General features: G+C 30.9%; 2 protein-coding genes across 5 annotated transcripts in view; one reads left to right on the top strand and one right to left on the bottom strand.

Moving 5' to 3' along the window:
* Positions 1-5,168, top strand: part of LOC129913901 (alpha-protein kinase 1) — a 14,606-nt gene extending 9,438 nt beyond the window's left edge. The window contains exon 7 of one of the 3 annotated variants that reach the window (XM_055992869.1): positions 3,652-5,168. In XM_055992869.1, coding sequence (XP_055848844.1) covers positions 3,652-4,116 — 465 coding nt within the window. In that variant the 3' untranslated portion in view covers positions 4,117-5,168. The remainder of the gene's footprint in view (positions 1-3,651) is intronic. The other 2 variants (XM_055992868.1, XM_055992870.1) reach the window with 2 other exon arrangements.
* A 5,753-nt stretch (positions 5,169-10,921) lies between these two features.
* Positions 10,922-18,876, bottom strand: LOC129915341 (galectin-4). Of its 2 annotated transcripts, XM_055994837.1 has the most exons (3): positions 18,001-18,874; positions 12,461-12,615; positions 10,922-12,379 (listed from the first exon to the last, which is right to left on the bottom strand). In XM_055994837.1, the coding sequence occupies exons 1-3, from the start codon at positions 18,090-18,092 to the stop codon at positions 12,195-12,197; spliced, it is 432 nt and encodes a 143-aa protein (XP_055850812.1). In that variant the 5' UTR covers positions 18,093-18,874; the 3' UTR covers positions 10,922-12,194. The 2 variants fall into 2 exon arrangements, with proteins under 2 accessions (XP_055850812.1, XP_055850811.1); XM_055994836.1 differs by having other exon boundaries at positions 10,922-12,615; positions 18,001-18,876.
* Positions 18,877-21,840: the final 2,964 nt, after the last annotated feature.

Below are 21,840 nucleotides of genomic sequence, written 5' to 3'. Positions count from 1 at the left end.
CGTTTTGTGATTTCTAATTTAAATGGAGGTGAGTTTCTGTTCGTGGTTTGTAAAGTGATAATTATTGCGAAGTTTTAATCTCCTCAAATGTTTACCACTTCTGACAACCCGTTTTGCCGTCGTTAAACTGCATTTTATACCCGTTTTCAGCTTAATTTTTAGCTCGAAGTCATGCTATTCTGATCATTGCACATCTATCGGCCCATGTTGTGACTGAGTTACATCGAATTTTAATGTTGTTTCTATACCCTTGGATATTGCGCAAATAACTGCTTACTAAATTTTAACTTGTGTTTGTTTTTGTCCCAATGCATCGTTGGTTTCGGTCTAATTCAAAGGCTTCTTTTATTTTCCACATTTTTTCCGCTCCTAAAGATTTTTCACGACCCGTTTTCATCCTTACAGGTTATACACAATCAGATTTATTGACAGACACAATTTTGAGTCCAACTCATCATTTATTAACATTTTTGCTTTTGAACCTATTCAGATGAGCCAAAAAATATGCTTGATTTTATGACTAGATTTGGTCTAGCTACCGTGTGAGAAGAACGGTAGGCCCCAAGACAATTTTTTTTCTCCTAAACTAAGCGCATAAAGATGTTCTCTCGTTACATACATAAAAAGATGTGCCATTGCAATTAATACCAAGACAGGCCAAATGTAAAATAAACTAAAATGTGAACCTATTCAGATGAGCGGCAGTGTATGTATACTTTGTAGATAGAGCGTTACTGTTAAATTTTTTTTTTTCTTGGAATTTACCCAAGAAACACCGCTTAAGTTTTTCCTTAATTTATTTAAACACTTATTTTGCTTTTTTTGAATACAAAAAAGTTGACAGTTTTATCCTATTCTCCATATATGTACATGTACATCTTTGAGTTAAACAAATTCCCTGACTTTTCGTCATATTTCTCAAACAAAATATTTATTTTTACAGTTTTTTCGTATGTTTCCATACTTTGCAGTGACTGCTTTTTTTTTTGTTCCGTCAATTCCATTATAATCTTTGAACAACAACAACATCTTGAAGGTGCTACCACCAAGTGTTTTTATGGCTAGAGTTACAGTACTGTTTCACGGATGCCAATCCGATCATCAGACTCCTTTAATTCCATTTTGTGTGTGGTGCTTGGTCTAGTAATTTTTTCATTTGATTTGAAAAACTTCTTCCGTCACACTTGAGTATTGAACCTAGACCAAGCGAGTTCAGAAGCCAGTACACTACGCACTGCGCTACCTCGCCCACGTGGTTAGCTTCACCCAATTGCAGGTTTTCTTAGTTTATCAACATGCAAATGAATAGACTTAGCATTTTTACTAGCTCCTTCAAGTATGATTATTGTTTGTTCGGCTCTTTCATGTTTTTCTCCATAGTCTTAAGCATAGCAACAATTCGTTTGCATATACGAAAGTAGGAAAGTGATTAGAAAGATGTTAGGCGCGGGCCCTGATTATTTTTCATCATACAGTTTTTTCGTATGTTTCCATACTTTGCAGTGACTGCTTTTTTTGTTCCGTCAATTCCATTATAATCTTTGAACAACAACAACATCTTGAAGGTGCTACCACCAAGTGTTTTTATGGCTAGAGTTACAGTACTGTTTCACGGATGCCAATCCGATCATCAGACTCCTTTAATTCCATTTTGTGTGTGGTGCTTGGTCTAGTAATTTTTTCATTTGATTTGAAAAACTTCTTCCGTCACACTTGAGTATTGAACCTAGACCAAGCGAGTTCAGAAGCCAGTACACTACGCACTGCGCTACCTCGCCCACGTGGTTAGCTTCACCCAATTGCAGGTTTTCTTAGTTTATCAACATGCAAATGAATAGACTTAGCATTTTTACTAGCTCCTTCAAGTATGATTATTGTTTGTTCGGCTCTTTCATGTTTTTCTCCATAGTCACTTGGTGGTAGCACCTTCAAGATGTTGTTGTTGTTCAAAGATTATAATGGAATTGACGGAACAAAAAAAGCAGTCACTGCAAAGTATGGAAACATACGAAAAAACTGTATGATGAAAAATAATCAGGGCCCGCGCCTAACATCTTTCTAATCACTTTCCTACTTTCGTATATGCAAACGAATTGTTGCTATGCTTAAGACTATGGAGAAAAACATGAAAGAGCCGAACAAACAATAATCATACTTGAAGGAGCTAGTAAAAATGCTAAGTCTATTCATTTGCATGTTGATAAACTAAGAAAACCTGCAATTGGGTGAAGCTAACCACGTGGGCGAGGTAGCGCAGTGCGTAGTGTACTGGCTTCTGAACTCGCTTGGTCTAGGTTCAATACTCAAGTGTGACGGAAGAAGTTTTTCAAATCAAATGAAAAAATTACTAGACCAAGCACCACACACAAAATGGAATTAAAGGAGTCTGATGATCGGATTGGCATCCGTGAAACAGTACTGTAACTCTAGCCATAAAAACACTTGGTGGTAGCACCTTCAAGATGTTGTTGTTGTTCAAAGATTATAATGGAATTGACGGAACAAAAAAAGCAGTCACTGCAAAGTATGGAAACATACGAAAAAACTGTAAACATAATATGATGAAAAATAATCAGGGCCCGCGCCTAACATCTTTCTAATCACTTTCCTACTTTCGTATATGCAAACGAATTGTTGCTATGCTTAAGACTATGGAGAAAAACATGAAAGAGCCGAACAAACAATAATCATACTTGAAGGAGCTAGTAAAAATGCTAAGTCTATTCATTTGCATGTTGATAAACTAAGAAAACCTGCAATTGGGTGAAGCTAACTACGTGGGCGAGGTAGCGCAGTGCGTAGTGTACTGGCTTCTGAACTCGCTTGGTCTAGGTTCAATACTCAAGTGTGACGGAAGAAGTTTTTCAAATCAAATGAAAAAATTACTAGACCAAGCACCACACACAAAATGGAATTAAAGGAGTCTGATGATCGGATTGGCATCCGTGAAACAGTACTGTAACTCTAGCCATAAAAACACTTGGTGGTAGCACCTTCAAGATGTTGTTGTTGTTCAAAGATTATAACAAAATATTTATTGTTTAATCAAAATTTAAGGTTTAATTTGTTTTGTTAATTGATAAGCTATTTATGTATATTGTATATACATAAGTGCTGTTCGTCATTATCCATTGCTTTCTTGATAAAACTATGCGTCTTTTGATGCGATAAACGAATTGATCCATTCATTTACTTCTTCATAAAAGTAGAAATGCTCCTAAGGGTAAGATTTTCCATTGCTATGTTTCCAGGTATATTTTGACGGGCGACATGTTTCTCTTGGTATTGTGTCATTTTCTCTTTCAAGGCTCGGCTCAAGCTCTTTTGTTACCTTGCCCTACCGTCTAATGGTTTTTCAATTAACTGAACTCTAAAAGAACAGAATATTCTTTTTGTATTAAATTTTCCATTGCATACAAATAAGTAACATTTTATACATGTTTTGTTCTTTTGTACAGTAATCGTATCTAGTTACTAAGCTCTAAGTATTTTTCAGCTATAATATATGTTTTCTAAAAATACAGTTTCGATAGAATCCGGTGAATGCAGGTCAATCAAAACAAAATTTTTGAAAAATATTTATACTTTAAATAAGTATAAAATTGTTTTACTTCTATCAAAAAAAAAAATATTTGTTTACTTTCCTATTAGGATGATTCCGAAGAGATAAGCGATGACAATATATCTGAAACCAACCAACAACAGCAGGACCAACAACAGCAGCAACAACAACAGCAGCAGCAGCAACAACAACAACAACAGCAGCAGCAACAACAGCAACAACAACAGCAGCAGCAACAACAACAGCAGCAGCAACAACAACAGCAACACCACCAACAATTAGTGCAGCAACATCAAATTATTCAACATCCCCATCAACAAATAATGCAATTACACCTACCTGTGGTTTCATCTCATGACCTTGCTGGTCAAACAATAACCATAACACAGGCTAACGATCCCAATCAAACAACCACTCTTAAAGCGTTGGGAAGTCACGACGCTACCGTCCTTAATTTACCAACAAGTCTGGCGAATTTCGTGTCCATCGGCTCTGGACAATTTGTTCAGGCGAGCATAGGGGACATAATGGGACACATCAAAATTGAAAAATAAAAGTAATAGCTACTTTTTCTCAATGTCGAACGTATCTTGCCAAGTATCTCTGTTTTATTTTTGTGCATATATAGGTTAATATTAATATAAGCTTTTATTATTCACCAGATTTAGTTCAAAGTTAGAAACCATTTTTCCCACTTTTCACCCATGTTCATATAATATTTTTTAGTACATAATGTAATTGTAAATTTTAAACTTCGAGGAAAATTTTTAAAAGATTTTATCATCTATGATAGCTCCAATGAATGAAAGTATTTGGGGTATTTAAAATTTAAATATTTCAAAAATTTCCAGTGTAGAAATATTTTTTTATTTCAAAAGAAAAACTTATTTTGGATTTTTTATTTAAACTATTTTGTCGCGAAAGACAAATCTATACACTGCATATAGTCAGATTTTTATATAAAAGGCTAAAAAATTTTGTTAAAATTTAATTTTAACTAACAGAGAAAAAAGATTTATGATTTGAAACCATTAGTTCACTTGTATTCGTTTTTCAAATGCCAGCTATGTATTCATCTATTTAACTTAAAGTTGACATTTACATAGTTGGCAAATTTAAAATCCAATAAATCAACAAAATATTCTATTATCTTATTTTAAAGCTGATAATTGAATTAATTTAATTTAAGTTAAGCTCATCCTCGAAGAATTACATATTTTACATACAGCCTTGCAAAAAAATTGCTGGTTTATAAGAAAAAACACTTTACAATATCATTTTCTTTAAGCTTACTCCTGTAAATAATAAATGTATTTACCTTAGATTTAAAACCAAAACAAAACTTTTTAGATCTCTATGTATGTATCTATAGCACTGAACGAAATAAATATATAAATATTTTTTGTTTGTTTTTCATTAAATTTGCATGTTACTAGTCTCTTCATTTTTTTTGTTTCAAACGCCATTGTAGGACAATTTTTTTTACTGGAAAAAACTTTGAAAATTTATCAAATTTTAAAAATTCAGTTCATTTTTAATTTTTATCTTAAGTTTATTTAATTTAAAAAAAAATTACATTATCATAAATCCTGGCATACAAAAATCGATATTAAATATAGTTTTTCTTATTTTATTAAGAATTTGGTTTAAAGTAAAATATTTTCTGTAAAAAACTACTTTATAAGATAACATAATATTTCTGAATCGAATGAAAGGCGTAATATTAAAGTAAGTTCTAAGTCTATTTTTTGTAATAAACTGTCATTAATGTTTAAAAAAAATATGAACATTGCAATAAAATGAACATGGCTCCAGTGCGAATTTATTTTATTAGTAATGTTTCCAAAACAAATAAATTTAATGAGTATAGTAAAAAGTATACAAAAAAATGTTTTATTTGGTTCTTAATTTTTTGCGAATTGCGCTAAAATTTGGGTTAAAATCTTCACCTTGGTTAAAATTTTATCCTGGAATAAATTTTAATCCATTTTATCTACCATGCAAGTGTCAAAATTTAGTCTTGAAACAAAAATTAAAAAACTTATTGTTCTTGGCTTGATTTTACGCTTTTAATTAGTTTTTTTTTCGGTTTTAACTTTCAATGCCCTTAAAAATTTTCAGTCTTCGTTTTGGAGAAAATCAAAAATAACTAGAAGTACTTTATTCTAGACGCATTTTTAAAAATCTTTTTTCGTTAACGAAAGACGTAAAATGGTTATAAGGCAACTTGAAACATGCAACTTGACACATGCAACTTGCCACATGCAACTTTCCACATGCTACTTGCCACACGCAACTTGCCACATACAACTTGCCACATTTTGCATACTGAATGCCACATGCCTAGTGCTACTTGCCACATGCCACATGGTACTTGCTACATGAAACATGGAACTTGCCACGTGTTGTGTGTTTTTTTTTACCTTACTGCGGCGTATTGCATTTTTAAATACTAAAGTACTACCAACTCTAAAGGTGAAACGACAGCACTGCTGCCCAATTGTTTCGGAGATGGCGATCGCGTCATAATCCCTTTGACATTCTTGTCAAAAAACAAATTTTCATACCCTCCCATACAAAGTGCGGCCAAAAATATAATGACCATTTTTTTTTAATGAAACGCCTGTATTATGACTTTATATAATTTATTATTGCAAAATAATACATAAAGTCAATTTTTAAAATTTCTTGTTATTTTGAAGAAAAATAAAAAATAAAAAAAAAAAAGTGGTTAATGCCGGGAATCGAACCTGACTGTCAGTCGTGCACCTTATCCTTACCCTCTAGGTCAGTCTTTTATAAAAATAATAGTGCCAATAAGGCAATCTTTTAGTTTTAAGTTGTAATTTTTTGCTTTCAGTGTAGGGCAGAGATGGCAGAGTAGATTACGTCAGGTAATCTACTCGGTTAACTACGCGTAGTTAATCGAATAAACTACTCGCTTGATTTGTTTCATGTACTACCTACATTTGCTACGTGCAATAACTACATAAAAAACGTTATATTTCAAAAATATTAAAAAATAAATAGCTGTGTTTTCGTGAGAATTTGGTTTAGTAAAGTAAAACCTTTTCAAAGAAACCACCCCAAATCCATCTGGTTTCAAATATTCTATTCAAATTCACACTATCACAGCTATGCAGAGATGGCAAAAATGGGATTTTTTTTGATTTCCTACATTTGTTACGTCTACTACATAAATGAGGTAGTTAACGTAGTTTAATGTAGTTAACGTAGTTAAATGTAGCAGACGTAGCGCTAGACGTCAAAATGTAGTTTGAAATGCCAATTTTACCACCAAATTGTCAAAGTCTTATTCAAATCGAAATACATAGCTGTGATAGTGTGAATTTGAATAGAATATTTGAAACCAGATGGATTTGGGGTGGTTTCTTTGAAAAGGTTTTACTTTACTAAACCAAATTCTCACGAAAACACAGCTATTTATTTTTTAATATTTTTGAAATATAACGTTTTTTATGTAGTTATTGCACGTAGCAAATGTAGGTAGTACATGAAACAAATCAAGCGAGTAGTTTATTCGATTAACTACGCGTAGTTAACCGAGTAGATTACCTGACGTAATCTACTCTGCCATCTCTGCAGCTATGTATTTCGATTTGAATAAGACTTTGACAATTTGGTGGTAAAATTGGCATTTCAAACTACATTTTGACGTCTAGCGCTACGTCTGCTACATTTAACTACGTTAACTACATTAAACTACGTTAACTACCTCATTTATGTAGTAGACGTAACAAATGTAGGAAATCAAAAAAAATCCCATTTTTGCCATCTCTGGTGTAGGGTCATTTAAACTCGTATTACTCGAAAAGGCGAAAAAAGGGGAAAAAACTGCGCTATTATTTAGAAAGGTAGGACTAGGACAGTATCCTTCATTTGAAAACTTAAATTGTAAAAGGCACTCGAAGGCAAACCAACTAAATCTCCAATTAACTGAAAATTAAGCTAAATAAAAATGGTTAAAAATGCTTCGGAAGTATTAACCTTCTCCTTTAATATCCATAATAATTTAATATTGTTCAAAATTTTTTAACATCCGTTATCACTATCCCAAGTTCTCACCTTATAACTGCAGCTTTAAGCAAGCTGTACTTTATTTTATAAATTGACTTTGAATGGCTATTAAGAAATGAAAAAAAGGTGTAACCGTCTAACTTTTTTTGGTTTTGGTTTGATGGGAGAAGGGAGATTATAGAACATTATTTAATCATTGGATTTTAACTGACATTTACTTTTATTATTTTTGACCTATGGCGGTGCCCACTGTGCCACCGTCCCATAAGAAGTATAACTTCAAAAATCAAAATCCATTGACCCAACGCCAGCTAAACTCATAAATCAATCTAAACCCTTCGAAGGTATCAATTTTCTTTAGCTGAAACACCTAGCATGAATATTTGAACAATTTGGAAGGTAAGAGAATCGCCATCAAAGGTTAACTCGTCCCATTAATTGCTTCTGATTGCAATAGTTTGCATAATTGCATTAACCCTTAACACTTTGGGCAGAAAAAATGTTCCACATACGCCACAGTGGACCGCAAGACATAATTAAAAAAAGGTCTAAATTAAAAATGTTGAAAGATGCATTGCCTCACAGAATTTGGTAACTTCTTTATCTCCAATCCTTACGTTTTCGAGCATAAGCAGCTATCGGGGAAGGGTAAAAAACAAATGCTGGTTCAAAGTGAAAATTGACAAGAAACGCATTTCATTCAATACCTTAGGGATTGAAAAAGTAACTCGATTTTGAGAAGCCGTATCTTTCACAATTTACAGTTTAGATTAAAAACCATTACTTTTGGGGAGGTGTACGATAACTTGAGCTCCGAGATTTGATAACTGTTTTTTGTAGGAGGGTGTAATACAATTATTTTTTACTAATTTTAAAAAAATGGGGGAGGGAGAGATAGACCCCCGGTCTATCTCCCCCCCCCGTTTAGGCTGGAGGGCAATTTTTTTAAAAACAACCTAAAATAAAAAATAAAAAACAACGGCAACACTTACAGTTATAAATGATACCTTTTCCAAAAGCTAGAATTGTGCACTTTATTTCATGTTTAAATTAAGTTATTTCAATCAATTGTTTTTGAAATAATCGATTTAAAAATTAAAAATTGAGAAAAAACGTTAAAAAAACATTGGTATTGAATATTATTTTTGTCAGGGTGGTTAATTTCAATACAAAATTTACTGATACAAAAAATGGCCTCAATTGATTTCCTATCAAACACTGAATACTATACAGGGTGTCCGGTAAAAAATGAATAAGCCTAAAATGGCTGATAGCTAAACTTATGACTGTACTAAAACCAAATAGTTAAAATAATTTATTAAATTAATAGGCTTTTTTTGCACTTTGGTACCAATAAATTCCTGGTAACTCTAGATTTGATAAAAACTATTACCATTCTGCAATCACTTTGGACGAGAATATTATTAAAATAGTTGGCCACCTACATTCCTATAGATTTTTTTTATACCACAGGTGTTTAAAATTTTTCATATAAAATTTTTTAAGTGCTTATGGTAGGGAAACCGACGAAGTTACGAATACCAGAGTTACGGGCGACAGAGTTACGGCCGTCAAAGTTACGCGAAACCGAAGTTACGAAAAACTAGAGTTACGAATTCTAAAGTTATGTTAAGCTATGACATGTGATTTTTGGGTTGGCAACAATTGCGAGGAACGATATGGAATTATGGAAATACAAACAAGAGATTAACATATTTCTCATTGGTCAGAACTAAATGAGTTAATCGAAAATGGGTGTTATTTAATCTTGTCAAATTTTGATTGGATAGGTATAGATATAAAAAGTGGGTATTACAAAATACGCTATGAATAATTATATTAATAAATAGAAAAAAAAAATATTTTCTAAACTGGTTGCGATAGAAATTTTTTCTATTTGGTTTAGTACAGTCATAAGTTTAGGGAAACCTACACTATCTCCAAAAAATAAAATCTCAATCGGATAAAATCTCCAGAAAATTTTTGACCCCATGGACAAAATCTCCATGGGGAAAGGCATCCAATGGACAAAATCTCCAATAAATAATTTTTTCTCCCATTTTCTCCAAATCCCCAAAAATCTCCAATATGCAAAAACAAAAACGTAATAAAATGATAAAAAAACACTGTTAGTCAAAGTAAAATCAGAACTAAACACGACAATTTTAAAATCATAAAGGTTCTTCTTTTAAAACGGAATAGAAAAAATAAATTGTGTAAACAACCGTGACTTGAACCTTCCTTGTTTGACCTACCATTCGTGTGCCTTAACAATGATTCTAATATACTGGAAGGATACAGCGAGTTGAACTAAGCATAATCTTTTGAGGCAAGTTATCACAGCATACAATTAAATATGAGTAAAAATAGGTTTTTCCAAAATTTCAGATGCGCAAGTTGTGTATCAAGCAATCAAATCGCGCGCTCGATTTGATTGCTTGATACACAACTTGCGCATCTGAAATTTTGGGATTTTCGCTCGGAGATTTTTTTTTTTTGAGATTTTTTCCTGGAGATTTTGTCTATACCCAGGTTTGTCTTGGGGATTTTGGCTTTGGGGATTTTCTCTTTGGGATTATGGGTTTTGGTCATTCATCACCAACCCATAAGTTTAGCTATCAGCCATTTCAGGCTTATCCATTTTTTACCGGACACCCTGTATATGTTTCTATGAAATTCTAGTTTTTGAGAAAATTGAAAAATAAGAAAACTACTTTTTTTATCAGATTTTTATTTTTTGATTGCTGTTTTGGCATTAACAGTACCACCAACAAAAAAGATCTTCGATATTTAGAACAAAAAGTTAGTTGGGATCAACAAAGAGAAAAAAAAAATAATGAAAATTATTTTTATTTTTAAGCGGAGTGATTGAATATAATTCAATTAAAAAGATTAAGTGACCTCAACTCCATATGCGTTTCGCCCAGGTATGACAGTGGGCTCATCAGTTAGATGCTGTCATACCCTTACTAAGACGCAAAATTTTGGTCCATGAATACAGACACTTATAAAAATCACAACCTGAATAGACTGATGAGCCCACTGTCATACCTGGGCGAAACGCATATGGAGTTGAGGTCACTTAAACTTTTTAATTGAGTTAGTTGGGATCTTCATAAGATCACTAAAGGGAATTATGACAACCCGCGAAGCGGGCCAGGCAAGGTACTTTTTTAAAAAACAGTTGACATTTGCGCCTACCTGGCGGTTTTACATACCCGAAGAGGAGCACCCAAGCTGCTAGCTAAATTTCAAAGATCTTTCCTGTTGGTGGCAAAAAAATGATAAAAATGTGTTTTTTTTATTTTTTCAATTTTCTCAAAAACTAGAAGGCATATACCAATATAGTTTTCAGTGTTTGATAGGAAATCAATTGAGGCAATTTTTTGTAAAAAGGTATCATTTATAACTGTAAGTGTTGACGTTGTTTTTTTAATATTTTTTTTTGATTTTAGGTTGTATTTTTATTAAATTGCCCCTCCCTCAAATCTCGGCGCCCAAGCTATTGTACTCGTGCCACTTTTGGGACACTCTGTATTAAAAGAAAATGTTTACAAAAAAAAAAGAAAAAATCAATCATTTATGGATGAACGTTATAAGCTATTTGGAAATTTTATATACATACATTTTTACCTCAACATTGTACTTTCTGAAATTCATGATTATTTCGGGAGGAATACATTTTATTTACTTCATTAACAAGTAGAATACGAATTGCTGTCGTAAAGTATGAATAATTTATTTGAAAGAAAATCATTACCTGAATTTGACTTTGCTTACCTGTGTTTTTACCACTGTTTATTTCATAAAATTACCACTTTCCAAGATTAAAAGTGTTACACATTCAGCAAAAATATATTTAAACCGATAATTTTAAAATCATTTAATTTACAAAATATTTATTTTAGCATTAATACTTATTAAATAATTACTTAAAATATTTGAACTTATTGTAGCACATAAACATTTATAAACATAATTTAAATTACTAAAAGACGTCACTTAGTTTGGAAAATAAATAATAATGTAATTTATAAAGGAAATGACCTTAAAACTAATGAACCCATAAAGAATATTCAAGCCATATGGTTTAACGATTTCAATACGTGTTTGTTTGGTTATTTTTAATTTTTAAAGCATCCAATTTAAACAAATGAAATATAAATCAAGCTGTCGACAATCAAATCGAGTGAAATTCCAAACAAATTTAAATGTTTGTATTTTTGGGTGGAGCGCGAGTATAGAAAATGTGCGATTTCAGACTGCAAATTATGTCAGTTGTGACTTGTGAGGTTTAAATTAATTAATTAATGGCGATGACTGGGAAACTTATTCTTTGGCTTGAATTTGTTTCAAATCCTAATTTGTACAAAATTTTAGTTTAAACACGAGACATGTGTTTTTTCGTTGAATTTTTAATGTTGTCGTGGGTTGTTTGCGAAAGAATTTATAATATGATTTGCAATATGAAAGGCTTATGACGCAACACGCAATGTATTTTATGTTATTAATGTAAAAGCTGCACCATATTTGTAAAAGGCATTTAATTATTATACTGTGTAGGCATTTGATGAGGTTTGACTTTAGTATTTTATTATGAGTATCGAAATGTTAGCTCTTGAATTTTTTCCACATCACCCCAAACCTGAACGGAATTAATTTCATTCAAATCATAATCGTGCTCGTAGAAGGAGATTAGATTTCTCGAATGTTCGTCTTCAACCAAATATGTGTAGACATAGCCGCTTGTGAAGGCAAATTCCAGGGCAAATCCAGGCCCTGAAATAGATGAAGATTTTGGGTTATCCTTATTGTTTGGGAAATGTGAGTAATTCAAAGCTAAGTGGACTTTCAACGGACCATCAGAAGCTGGCCATTCTTTGATTTGCTCATCCATCCAATCGCCATTCCTTTTGCTATTTTCAACAACTATGTTTTCGGGAAATATTGTTTTGAAATGATAGGCAATATCTTCAGGATTTGGACCGGTCCCAGTAGCAAAATTTATTGAAAATCTGAAAAGAAAAATTTATATTATAGATACGTTGTTGCAGATATTATTCTATTTGTAGTTTGACCAGGGTAGGTTCTTAATGGTGAGGATGTAAGAAATGTGAAATTGGTTTAAATGCTCGCAAAATGCACTAAAACTATGAGGGTTATTTTGTGACACCAAAGTCGTCAGTGATATCTTTGTTGACCCTGACACTATACACATATCATAGCACCGCTTAACTCGTTTTTGGCTTACTCGTAAACGATTCAACCGATTTCAACCAAATTTTACACCAAAGCATTTAAGAGCCATAAAACTAAAAATTAGTAAAATTTTCGAAAAACACATTTTTGAATTTAAAAAAAAAATCATTATTTTATAATAATTATAACAATAATTTTAACTGTATGCATGTAAGACCTGCGGTCTTTTAAATACAAACTGCATGGCACCTGTTAGAAGAAATAGAAAGATAAAACTAATGTGATGAAGTTGTATACCTACATAAAAAAATAAATTCTTTAAAAGAACAATTAACAATATAGCATAATGAATGCCTTAACAAGCACACTAAACTATCAAAGTCGAACTATTTAAAAAAAGGCCTTCTATTCAGATATTTAACAAAACTTATCCAAGTACCTATGCAGTAGATATACAAAGCCATAAAAAGATGTTTATTTGTCAATTTGAAGAGTTTGAAGAGTTCACACATTACACCTACTATTTATAAAACTGTCTGTTTTTCTCAAATTAAGTAAAGTAGGTATCTAAATAAATTTGTTTGATTATATGCCATTGTTGATACAACAATACTTAAAGTGTCAATATTTATTAAGTCATTCAAAAATTAGAACGTACATGAAATACATCTCATCAAATTAATAAATTAATGCTAAAAAAAAACTTTATAATTTGATTGATAAAAATACCAAAAAGCTTACACGCAAACATATTTCATTTCGGTAAACAATAACAGTTTGTGATTCAATTTCGATTAAGAAACGCCTTTCTGATTAGTATGGCTATCTTATAAATTTTATTATCTGATGAAAACAACAATTTCATCAAAGCTATATGGTATTTTTGGAATTATTTAAGGTAAAACTGAGTAACATTGGTCAGTTGTTAATAAAGCAAGAAAATTTCGGAAATCACTTAAAAAAAAAAAAAAAACTTGTAGTTAGAAAGTTCTGGTGAGTGGGAAACGGCCTCTGTCTTTATCTACAAAACTTGAAACTAGTTAGTTATTAAAGTTATTATTTTTTGCTGATTTCAAGCAAAACTTTTGTCTAATTTTATACATAGTATAATGTATTTCAAAACTGGAGTACAAAACAAAATCAAATGATTTCAAATGCGTGTAACACTCATTTCTACCAATTTTCAATCTATTTATAAATTTACTTCGTAATGCCTTAGAAATAATTTTAAACATAGCTTACAACTGAATAAAAACAAAAAGGAAGCACACATACATATATACATGGTTAAGTCTCGCAGTTAATTAGCTTACTAAAAACAAATACCATTTTTAAAAAATTATGCAAATTATGCCAGCGTTATGTATTCTCCCCTCGTTTTTGGAAGAGAAAACGCGTATTTTGTTCTGCTTGTTTCAAGTAAAAAATACTAAATGCTATGTGTTAGTAATCAAGATTGCCATGTGCCATCTTGGACTTTTTATATTAAATCGACTTCATTAAATATTGTTTTCGCTTCTTGAAACTTTGTTTCCATAAGTAATAGACCCGAATTTAGCAAAACCTCGCTTTCAACAAAAAAATTAATAGAAATAAAAAAAAAACATACATCTAACTTCTAAACTTTAGTAGAGAAGATTAAGTAGTAGGTTGGGTTAAATAATAAAAAACGGTCTGTTTAAAGAAAGAGTTTTCAACCAAATAGATGATAATTACTACTAGGTAATTTTTTTAATAATTAATTTAGTAGAATAACAGTGTATTATTGTTTTTTTTTTTATTTTTTACTGCCATAGTTACATTTTGGATCCACAATTCTATGAATTTCGACTCCACCTCTTTTAAAAAAGTCTAGCAGCTCCGTTCATGAATATGATCGAGATTTCCCCTTGAAAAGTTAAATTCTTAAAATAGATTGTATCTTTTTCTTTTTTTTTTTTTTAATATATTCTTGTTCGCCAACCCACACTGTATACCTACCATATGAATTTATCAAATCATCTGAGCAAATTGATTGCAAGTTTAAAACCAAAAATAGATGTAGTTGGTACAACATAAAATAATAAAAAAGAAAAAAATAACCACAAAAAGTTCCCTTTAGACGGCTAACACGAACAAGTATTTAATTACTCGTATACTCTTAAAAGGTAAATTGCAAGGGAAGATGTTAATCTTTGACAGATTGATACTTGGCGTGCACTTAGAAATGTTCACGGATTTTGTATCTAAATGATTGAAATAGGATACAACAATAAATACATCTTGCGGGAATCCCGTAATGGAAAATTATTTTCATTGAAACAAAATTTAGCAGCATGACGAAATAGGTAACAAGACTGGCACCATGCCTTAAAGGGAAACAATCAATTTTAAATGGGCTATTAAAAGTATTTAAATGTATTTATTTGTAGGGTAACATTTTACTTGACCTTGTATAATAAAAAAATTTATTGCAATTATGAACTTCATACCTAATTGCAATAAATTTTTTTATATTTTTAAATTAAATAAAAGTAAGAACGAAAACAATACAACTTATTACACTTGATTTTTTGAAAACTTTATAGGTAGAAGAGTTATTGGAATTAATTTTTTGCACCACAAATTCATTATTTATTTATTTGTTTAAGATAATATCACATTTATGAACATTGACCCTTGTTTATATGCTTATTGGAAAACAATGAGAATTTACAACGATAAGGTAATTTGTATTTGTACTCATTTAATATTAGGCCAAATGTACATACATAAAACTCAGTTTTATTACTATTTATTTTAGAAATGAATATACTTAGCCCTAGTTTGTTCACAGTCGATTATCTTTTAATCAAGGATTATTCCATACAAAATTCCTTGATTTAAAGATAATCGAGTGTGAACGAACCGGCCCTTAATGTAAAAAAATTCAAAACTATATCTTTCATGATTTTAAACCAAAGAAATAGGTAACAATTGGCAGTTACATTATGTATTAGAAGAAATGGCTTGATACCATTTGACCATTTCTTAACAATAGTTACATTTTTAAAAATACCCGTTAGAAGTGCATTCGAAAATCAGATCAGATAAACATACACTCCTTTTCTAATGTAAGAAAAAATATTTGAAAAAAATACGTATACGCCACAGTGAGCATACGTAAACCCTAATCTAACATGAAAAAAACCCTAATATTACAACAATTAAGTTTGTGTCGAGCTCAATTTGCGTGGGTTTAATCTTTTGTAGCAAGTAGTGGCGATTTCTATTGAGCAAATGTTTTGTCTCTGTATTGTCAATCTTTGACAAAAAACATGAAAACGAATAAAACTATTGTTTTAGGGGGGGGGGGGGGGGGGCAAGTGGCTATATTTCAATTTTTGTTGACAGACATTTTTCGCGGAATCTTAAAAGCAAGATTACGAAAAGAAACTACCAGGTACAAGTGGCGTGGTGGCTACACATAACAATGAATTTTTAACCCTTTCGAACCCAAGCTATGAAAATCAATATTAAAAAATGTTTTTTCGGTATTATCGGGCCAAAAACATCACAACTAAGAATTATGAATAGCAAAAAGTAATTTTCCAAAATAATAAATAGCAAAACTAGTGTGTTATTCTCATGTTACATGTTAAGTAACATGCACAGCTTATGACAACCAAAAAAAGTCGGAGAACTGAGAAAATAACTATAATGTATGCTACTTCTTCTAAGCAAAAAAACAAAACACTTTCTGCATTAACATTTTTTAATTCTTTTTTTCAAAATTATCACCATATTTTAAAAAAAAAATTTTTGAAAAAAAAAAAAAATGTGAATTTCAGTCTCTTTTTCGATTAAAAAAAAAATTAAAGGTATGATATTTGACTAACTTTTTGTAATAATCCAGTAACTAGGCATTATTATCTTTCAATTAAGCCATCGAAACCTTAAAAATTGTTTAATTTAATATTTTTAACGAATTTTTAAAAAAATGTTACATGAGAGTAACGCTGGGTCAGAAAGGGTTAAACTGAAACTAAGCCGTATACTGTAATTATTTGTCTGAATCTAAATTAAAAAAAAAAATATAGAGTAAACACCTTATGTGTGTGTACCTACACACATTTTTTTTTATTATTTTTTAAATATTATTTTAAATGGCATATATTCAGAAACAAATTTCATGTGCATGGAATTTTTCTGAGATTAAAAATTTAATAAATATTGATAAAAATTTAATAAAAATCTCAAAATTTCAAATTCTAAACAACTACAACCATAAAAATGAAGAACGCCTGTGCCATTCACTCATGCGTTTTATTTGTTTAGATGAATACCTACATAATGTATTTTCTTGCTGCTAAGCAAATAATAAATCTTTAAACAAAAACTGAATCACAATAAATAAATATTTTAAATTTTTAAATGAAAATTTAAAGGTCGTATCTTAATCACCTAGATTCATAAACTAGTGTACAAATTGTCCAAAAACGATTTAATTTTTATTGAGATCAAGCAGTTTCCTCGTTTCTTATGTTCTATTAAAAAACCGGCAAACAATAAATATAATAAATTGTTTAATGACTGGTCCTCTGCTATTATATTGCCAAACTGACAAAAAGGAAGTTCACATTTTTTTTCGTTTGTATTATCATAATTTATAAAACAATTTCATACAAAATATTTATATGGCGCCGGTATAATAAAAAATATCCTTAATTAGTACTTGGATTGAGATAGTTTAAGTACATGATAATATAGTTGAGTGTTCCTTTTAATTAATTCAACATTTTTCACCAATGTGTCAATTTTTAAAAATTAAAAAATAAACTTTATTTTTCAAATCAATCAACTATTTGATTATCATTCTAGATATTTCGGATAGACCCACTTCAAAACCTTTCATTTTATGTTTCATCACTTCCCTCAAGCAACAGCAAAAACAGCGAAACAGACGCACAAAATAAAATTACCGCATTCTTTCGACAACCTCGCTCATTATCATCATCTAAAATTCTAAAAGAAAACTTTTTTTTGGCTCTCAAATGCGAAGATGATGTCATGAAGGCCCTTTGCCCCATTCAAACTCAAACACACTTGCCATACATAATACCAAACGAGTACACAAGCAGCCTAGACAGGTGATTTTATTGATTTATTTTTCTGTTCTTTTTTATGAATGATTTATCCGTGAAATGTTGTTAGAACTGCACAAATTTTATTTTTAAACTTACTCATTTGCATTGTCCTTTACGAGTCCTTTGAGTAGAACTTTGTCTCCGTCGTTGATGGATTGTGGAATGATGGCAATAAACGGTCGCGACATTTTAAAATATTATGATTGATCTTTAATTTGGTTTAAACTAACGACACAAATAGGAATTCCGTTGACGGTGTAAAATACTTCAGATAACTAAACCAAAAAATAATTTGTTTGCACTCTTATACCATATAATCTTATAAATAAGAATGAGTTGTGAAATTGTTGTTAATACGTTATCAATGAGTTATGTTTGACGCCTCACTCGAAGAACCGTTGCTAAGTAATTGCAAAATTGTCAATGAGCTTGAAGAATGCACGTACCCACACTTTTTAACGTTATTTCCTTTTTCGAATTCGAGGAAAAGGTATACCAATTTCAGGAGTTTTCCACCACCCCAGTTGACGAACTAGAAAAGTACCGAGAGTCTGAAAACGTTCTTATCAGATTCCGTGTCTTAAATATGTCAAATTGCGTCACAAACTATTAAATCATTAGGTTAAATAAAATGACTCGACGCGCGTGTAATAATAAATTTTGGATTTCTATAGTCTGGTCCGGGTGTATAATAAATTAGTCATAGGGTTAACACTCGCCACTCAAATTCTTTCCACCTTCGGACAAAAAGCCGGTTTGTTCGAAGTTCACTTTTCGTCTTTAAAATTTCCTTTTGTAGGTATCTCGATAACGTGACGAAAGACACTCATGTGCGACTTGACCTAGGCTAAGAAGTACTGAGACTGATTTGTAAAGTATTTCCTCTTTGACGAGAAAGGTAAATTTCCCCAACGGCTAATATTCTTGCCAGACTTCGTGCTCGCTATTGTCACTTGTCACTGCTTCGGCTCCCTAGTGTGTCGTCGTCTCATGTGGAGAAAATTCTCATAAAAATAAAGCTTTGCATATTTAATATTGAAAGCTCTTTAATTAGTTGAAGTTGATTCGACTTTAGAATTGTTTGTTCAGTAATGTGGCTAAAAGTGATGTAGAAATATTTCAACAGTGGGTATATCTATGGGACAGAGTTATTTTGACACTTGATTCAACTGGAATCAGGAATTTGAATAATCAATAATTTAAATTGGAAACCAGAACCACATCATTAAAAGAAATTAAAGACGGGTGGTTCCCAATACAATATTTTTTTTTTGTATTGCACTGGACTCATGTATATTAGTGCTAGAAGTGTGAGCTATAAAATTGGAATAATAATAATAAATAACATTGAATATAACTGTTTTAATTTGACTTGCTTAATAGGTTTTTGTTGAGATTAGTTATAATAAAATTAGTATTTCGGCGAAGCCTATTACTGGTTTTCATTATACACTGAAGAAATGTTAAAGTAAAAATACGACTACGATGTCATGGTAGTTTTAAACATTTGTTTGAATTCATTGAAAGATTCAAGTAGCGGAATAATATTTAAATTTTTCAAAACAGACAATTTCATGAACCGTAAAATAAGAAATTCTCTATTTTCGTGTTTTTTTTATCATACAAAATACAATCTAACAATAGATTTTTTTCGATGTTACGAGATAAAAAAGACTACACCAAATTTTTGCAATATTAAGCTTAGTTTTCGAAATATAGATGCTCAAAAAATTACCCTCAATTATGTTTAAGCAATACTAACAACATTACTTAAAAAATATCCATTGTTGGTTAAGAAGCGAATTTAAGTTTAAGTTTATTAAATTTAAAGTGGTATACATTAAGACAAAATCTTTTATAGTACAGTAGTATTACAAAGAAATAAATTTATAAATCAAAGAAAACAAAAAAATAAATTAAGGTAGTTGTATCTTGGGATTACAATATTGAAAGTTCTAACAGAGCGCGTAAATTGAAGCTTGGAGTACAGATAGTCAGGCGTTTTTGTACTAATTAATTTAAATAGAAATAAACAATTTTTAATAATTCTATGCTGTTCTAATGTGCAACCTAAAATATTTCTCGCCATCAAGGAAATTCTGTCGTATCTACGTACTTGATAAATGTATCTTACTGAATCATTGAAAGCAACTTGTAGCTCATGGCTTGAAAGTGAATCTAGATCGCTATAAACTACCTCAGCATAATTAATAATGGGCATGATAAGCATTGCAATTTGAAAATCAGATCAGATAAACATACTTTTGTAATGAATGCAAGAAATAATATTTAAAAAATACGTATACGCCACAGTGACCATAAGTTATTTTTTAATTTTCGTAATACATAATACTTAGGGCTGGTTTGTTGACACTCGATTATCTTTTAATCAAGGATTTTTGTATGAAATAATCCATGATTAAAAGATAATCGACTGTGAACAAACCGGCACTTAGTGAATTTTTATATATTTTGAGAAAAAAGAAGCGTACATACATGCTTTATACATACATACATACAAACGTTTGTCACTGTTTACTGATTAAGAATAAACAAAATTTTGCAATATTTAACTTCGTTTTCAAAATATAGATACTAAAAAAGTAACCCTCAATTTTTTATCAAGCGAATGTTGAAATTTTAAAAATAAGGACTTAATTTGGTTACTTTTGTTTATACATACATACATAGTGATATACAATTAAAACAAAAATAAAAAACGTAATTCAACCTTACTTAAGTGTGTACATAATATCTAATAAAAACAGCAAATAACTTTGACTTTGAACATATTTTGTGGACTTTAATAACGATCGCGCACTTATTCTCATTTTAAAGGTAAATAATACTCGACTAAAAACGTATACTTTACGTATAGGTCGACTTAAGATGATTTTGAATTTTTTTATTGAGTCCGATTATCTTTTGTAACTTACTTTTGTGCCGGGCTACACGTTGATTTTTCAATCGCCTAACCAGTCAGTTTGTAGGCAAGAGGGGTGAGGATTTTCTTCTTTTTGACGTTTGTTCCTAGAAAATGTGAATTGGAACGTGATTGGGCACAACAGTGTGTAGCCAGGCCCTTTCTCATGTGGAAAATGCTCCTGGAAAATGCTAAAAACTTTTTGATTCAACAATAGTACCTACTACGAATAAATCCTTGAGAACTTAAAAAAAAACTAACAAATGTGACGGTCTACGTCCACCAAATGAGAAGAAGGTTAACTTTTGAAACTATATAATTTCAAGTCCAGTCAAATTCTATTTAAAGTAGAAAGTTCTTGTAAATGATTGTGGTGGCAGTGGCTTCAAACACGAATATGAAATTGTTCGGTAAAATTCACTTAAAAAAAAGAAAAACAAGAAAAAGAAAACTATTTTCTTGGAATAATCTTTAAATTTCAATAAGCACAAACAATGGTGACGCTAGGTGTGTTTTTTATTACGATCGGGCTTAACTGGACAAAAAAAATTGCAGTCTGATCTTAGCAATTTACATGCTAAATGCAACAACACTTTAGCCTGTCGGGCTTAGTTGTTTAGCCCAATGAATTCTCTGGGCTTAACTTTTTCAACACATTTTAAATCATGTGCTAATTTGTTCGTACATTGTTTAGAATTTGTTTAAAAACATCAAAACTGATGTTTTAGTTAAACTTTTTTTCTCAAAACACATAAGAACACCTAAAAGCGAAAAATATGACAAATATGAGCTTTTTACCTCAGACCGCTTACGCTTATACCTGTTCGGTATGCCAGAACTATTAATTAGATTTGGAAGAAATTCTGTAAAATTTCATTCTGCTCTTTAAATGTACTCTCAACCCTGGTATCTCTAAAAAAATATTTGAATGTGATACATCATCATAAAATAAATAAAGCCACCCCTTCAACAGACTTCGATCCTCTTCAACAGACTTTGGAGCTCAACGCTAA

This window comes from Episyrphus balteatus, chromosome 3 (genome assembly GCF_945859705.1).
Source record: "Episyrphus balteatus chromosome 3, idEpiBalt1.1, whole genome shotgun sequence".
Lineage (NCBI taxonomy): Eukaryota > Metazoa > Arthropoda > Insecta > Diptera > Syrphidae > Episyrphus > Episyrphus balteatus.
This window is presented reverse-complemented; position numbering and strand designations above follow the sequence as displayed.

Coding starts and splice junctions, on each gene's coding strand:
- LOC129915341 (XM_055994836.1), bottom strand. CDS start 18,092: ATGTCGCGACCGTTTATTGCCATCATTCCACAATCCATCAACGACGGA. Junction 12,616..18,000: donor GTAAAGGACAATGCAAATGA/GTAAGTTTAAAA, acceptor TTTTCTTTTCAG/ATTTTCAATAAATTTTGCTA.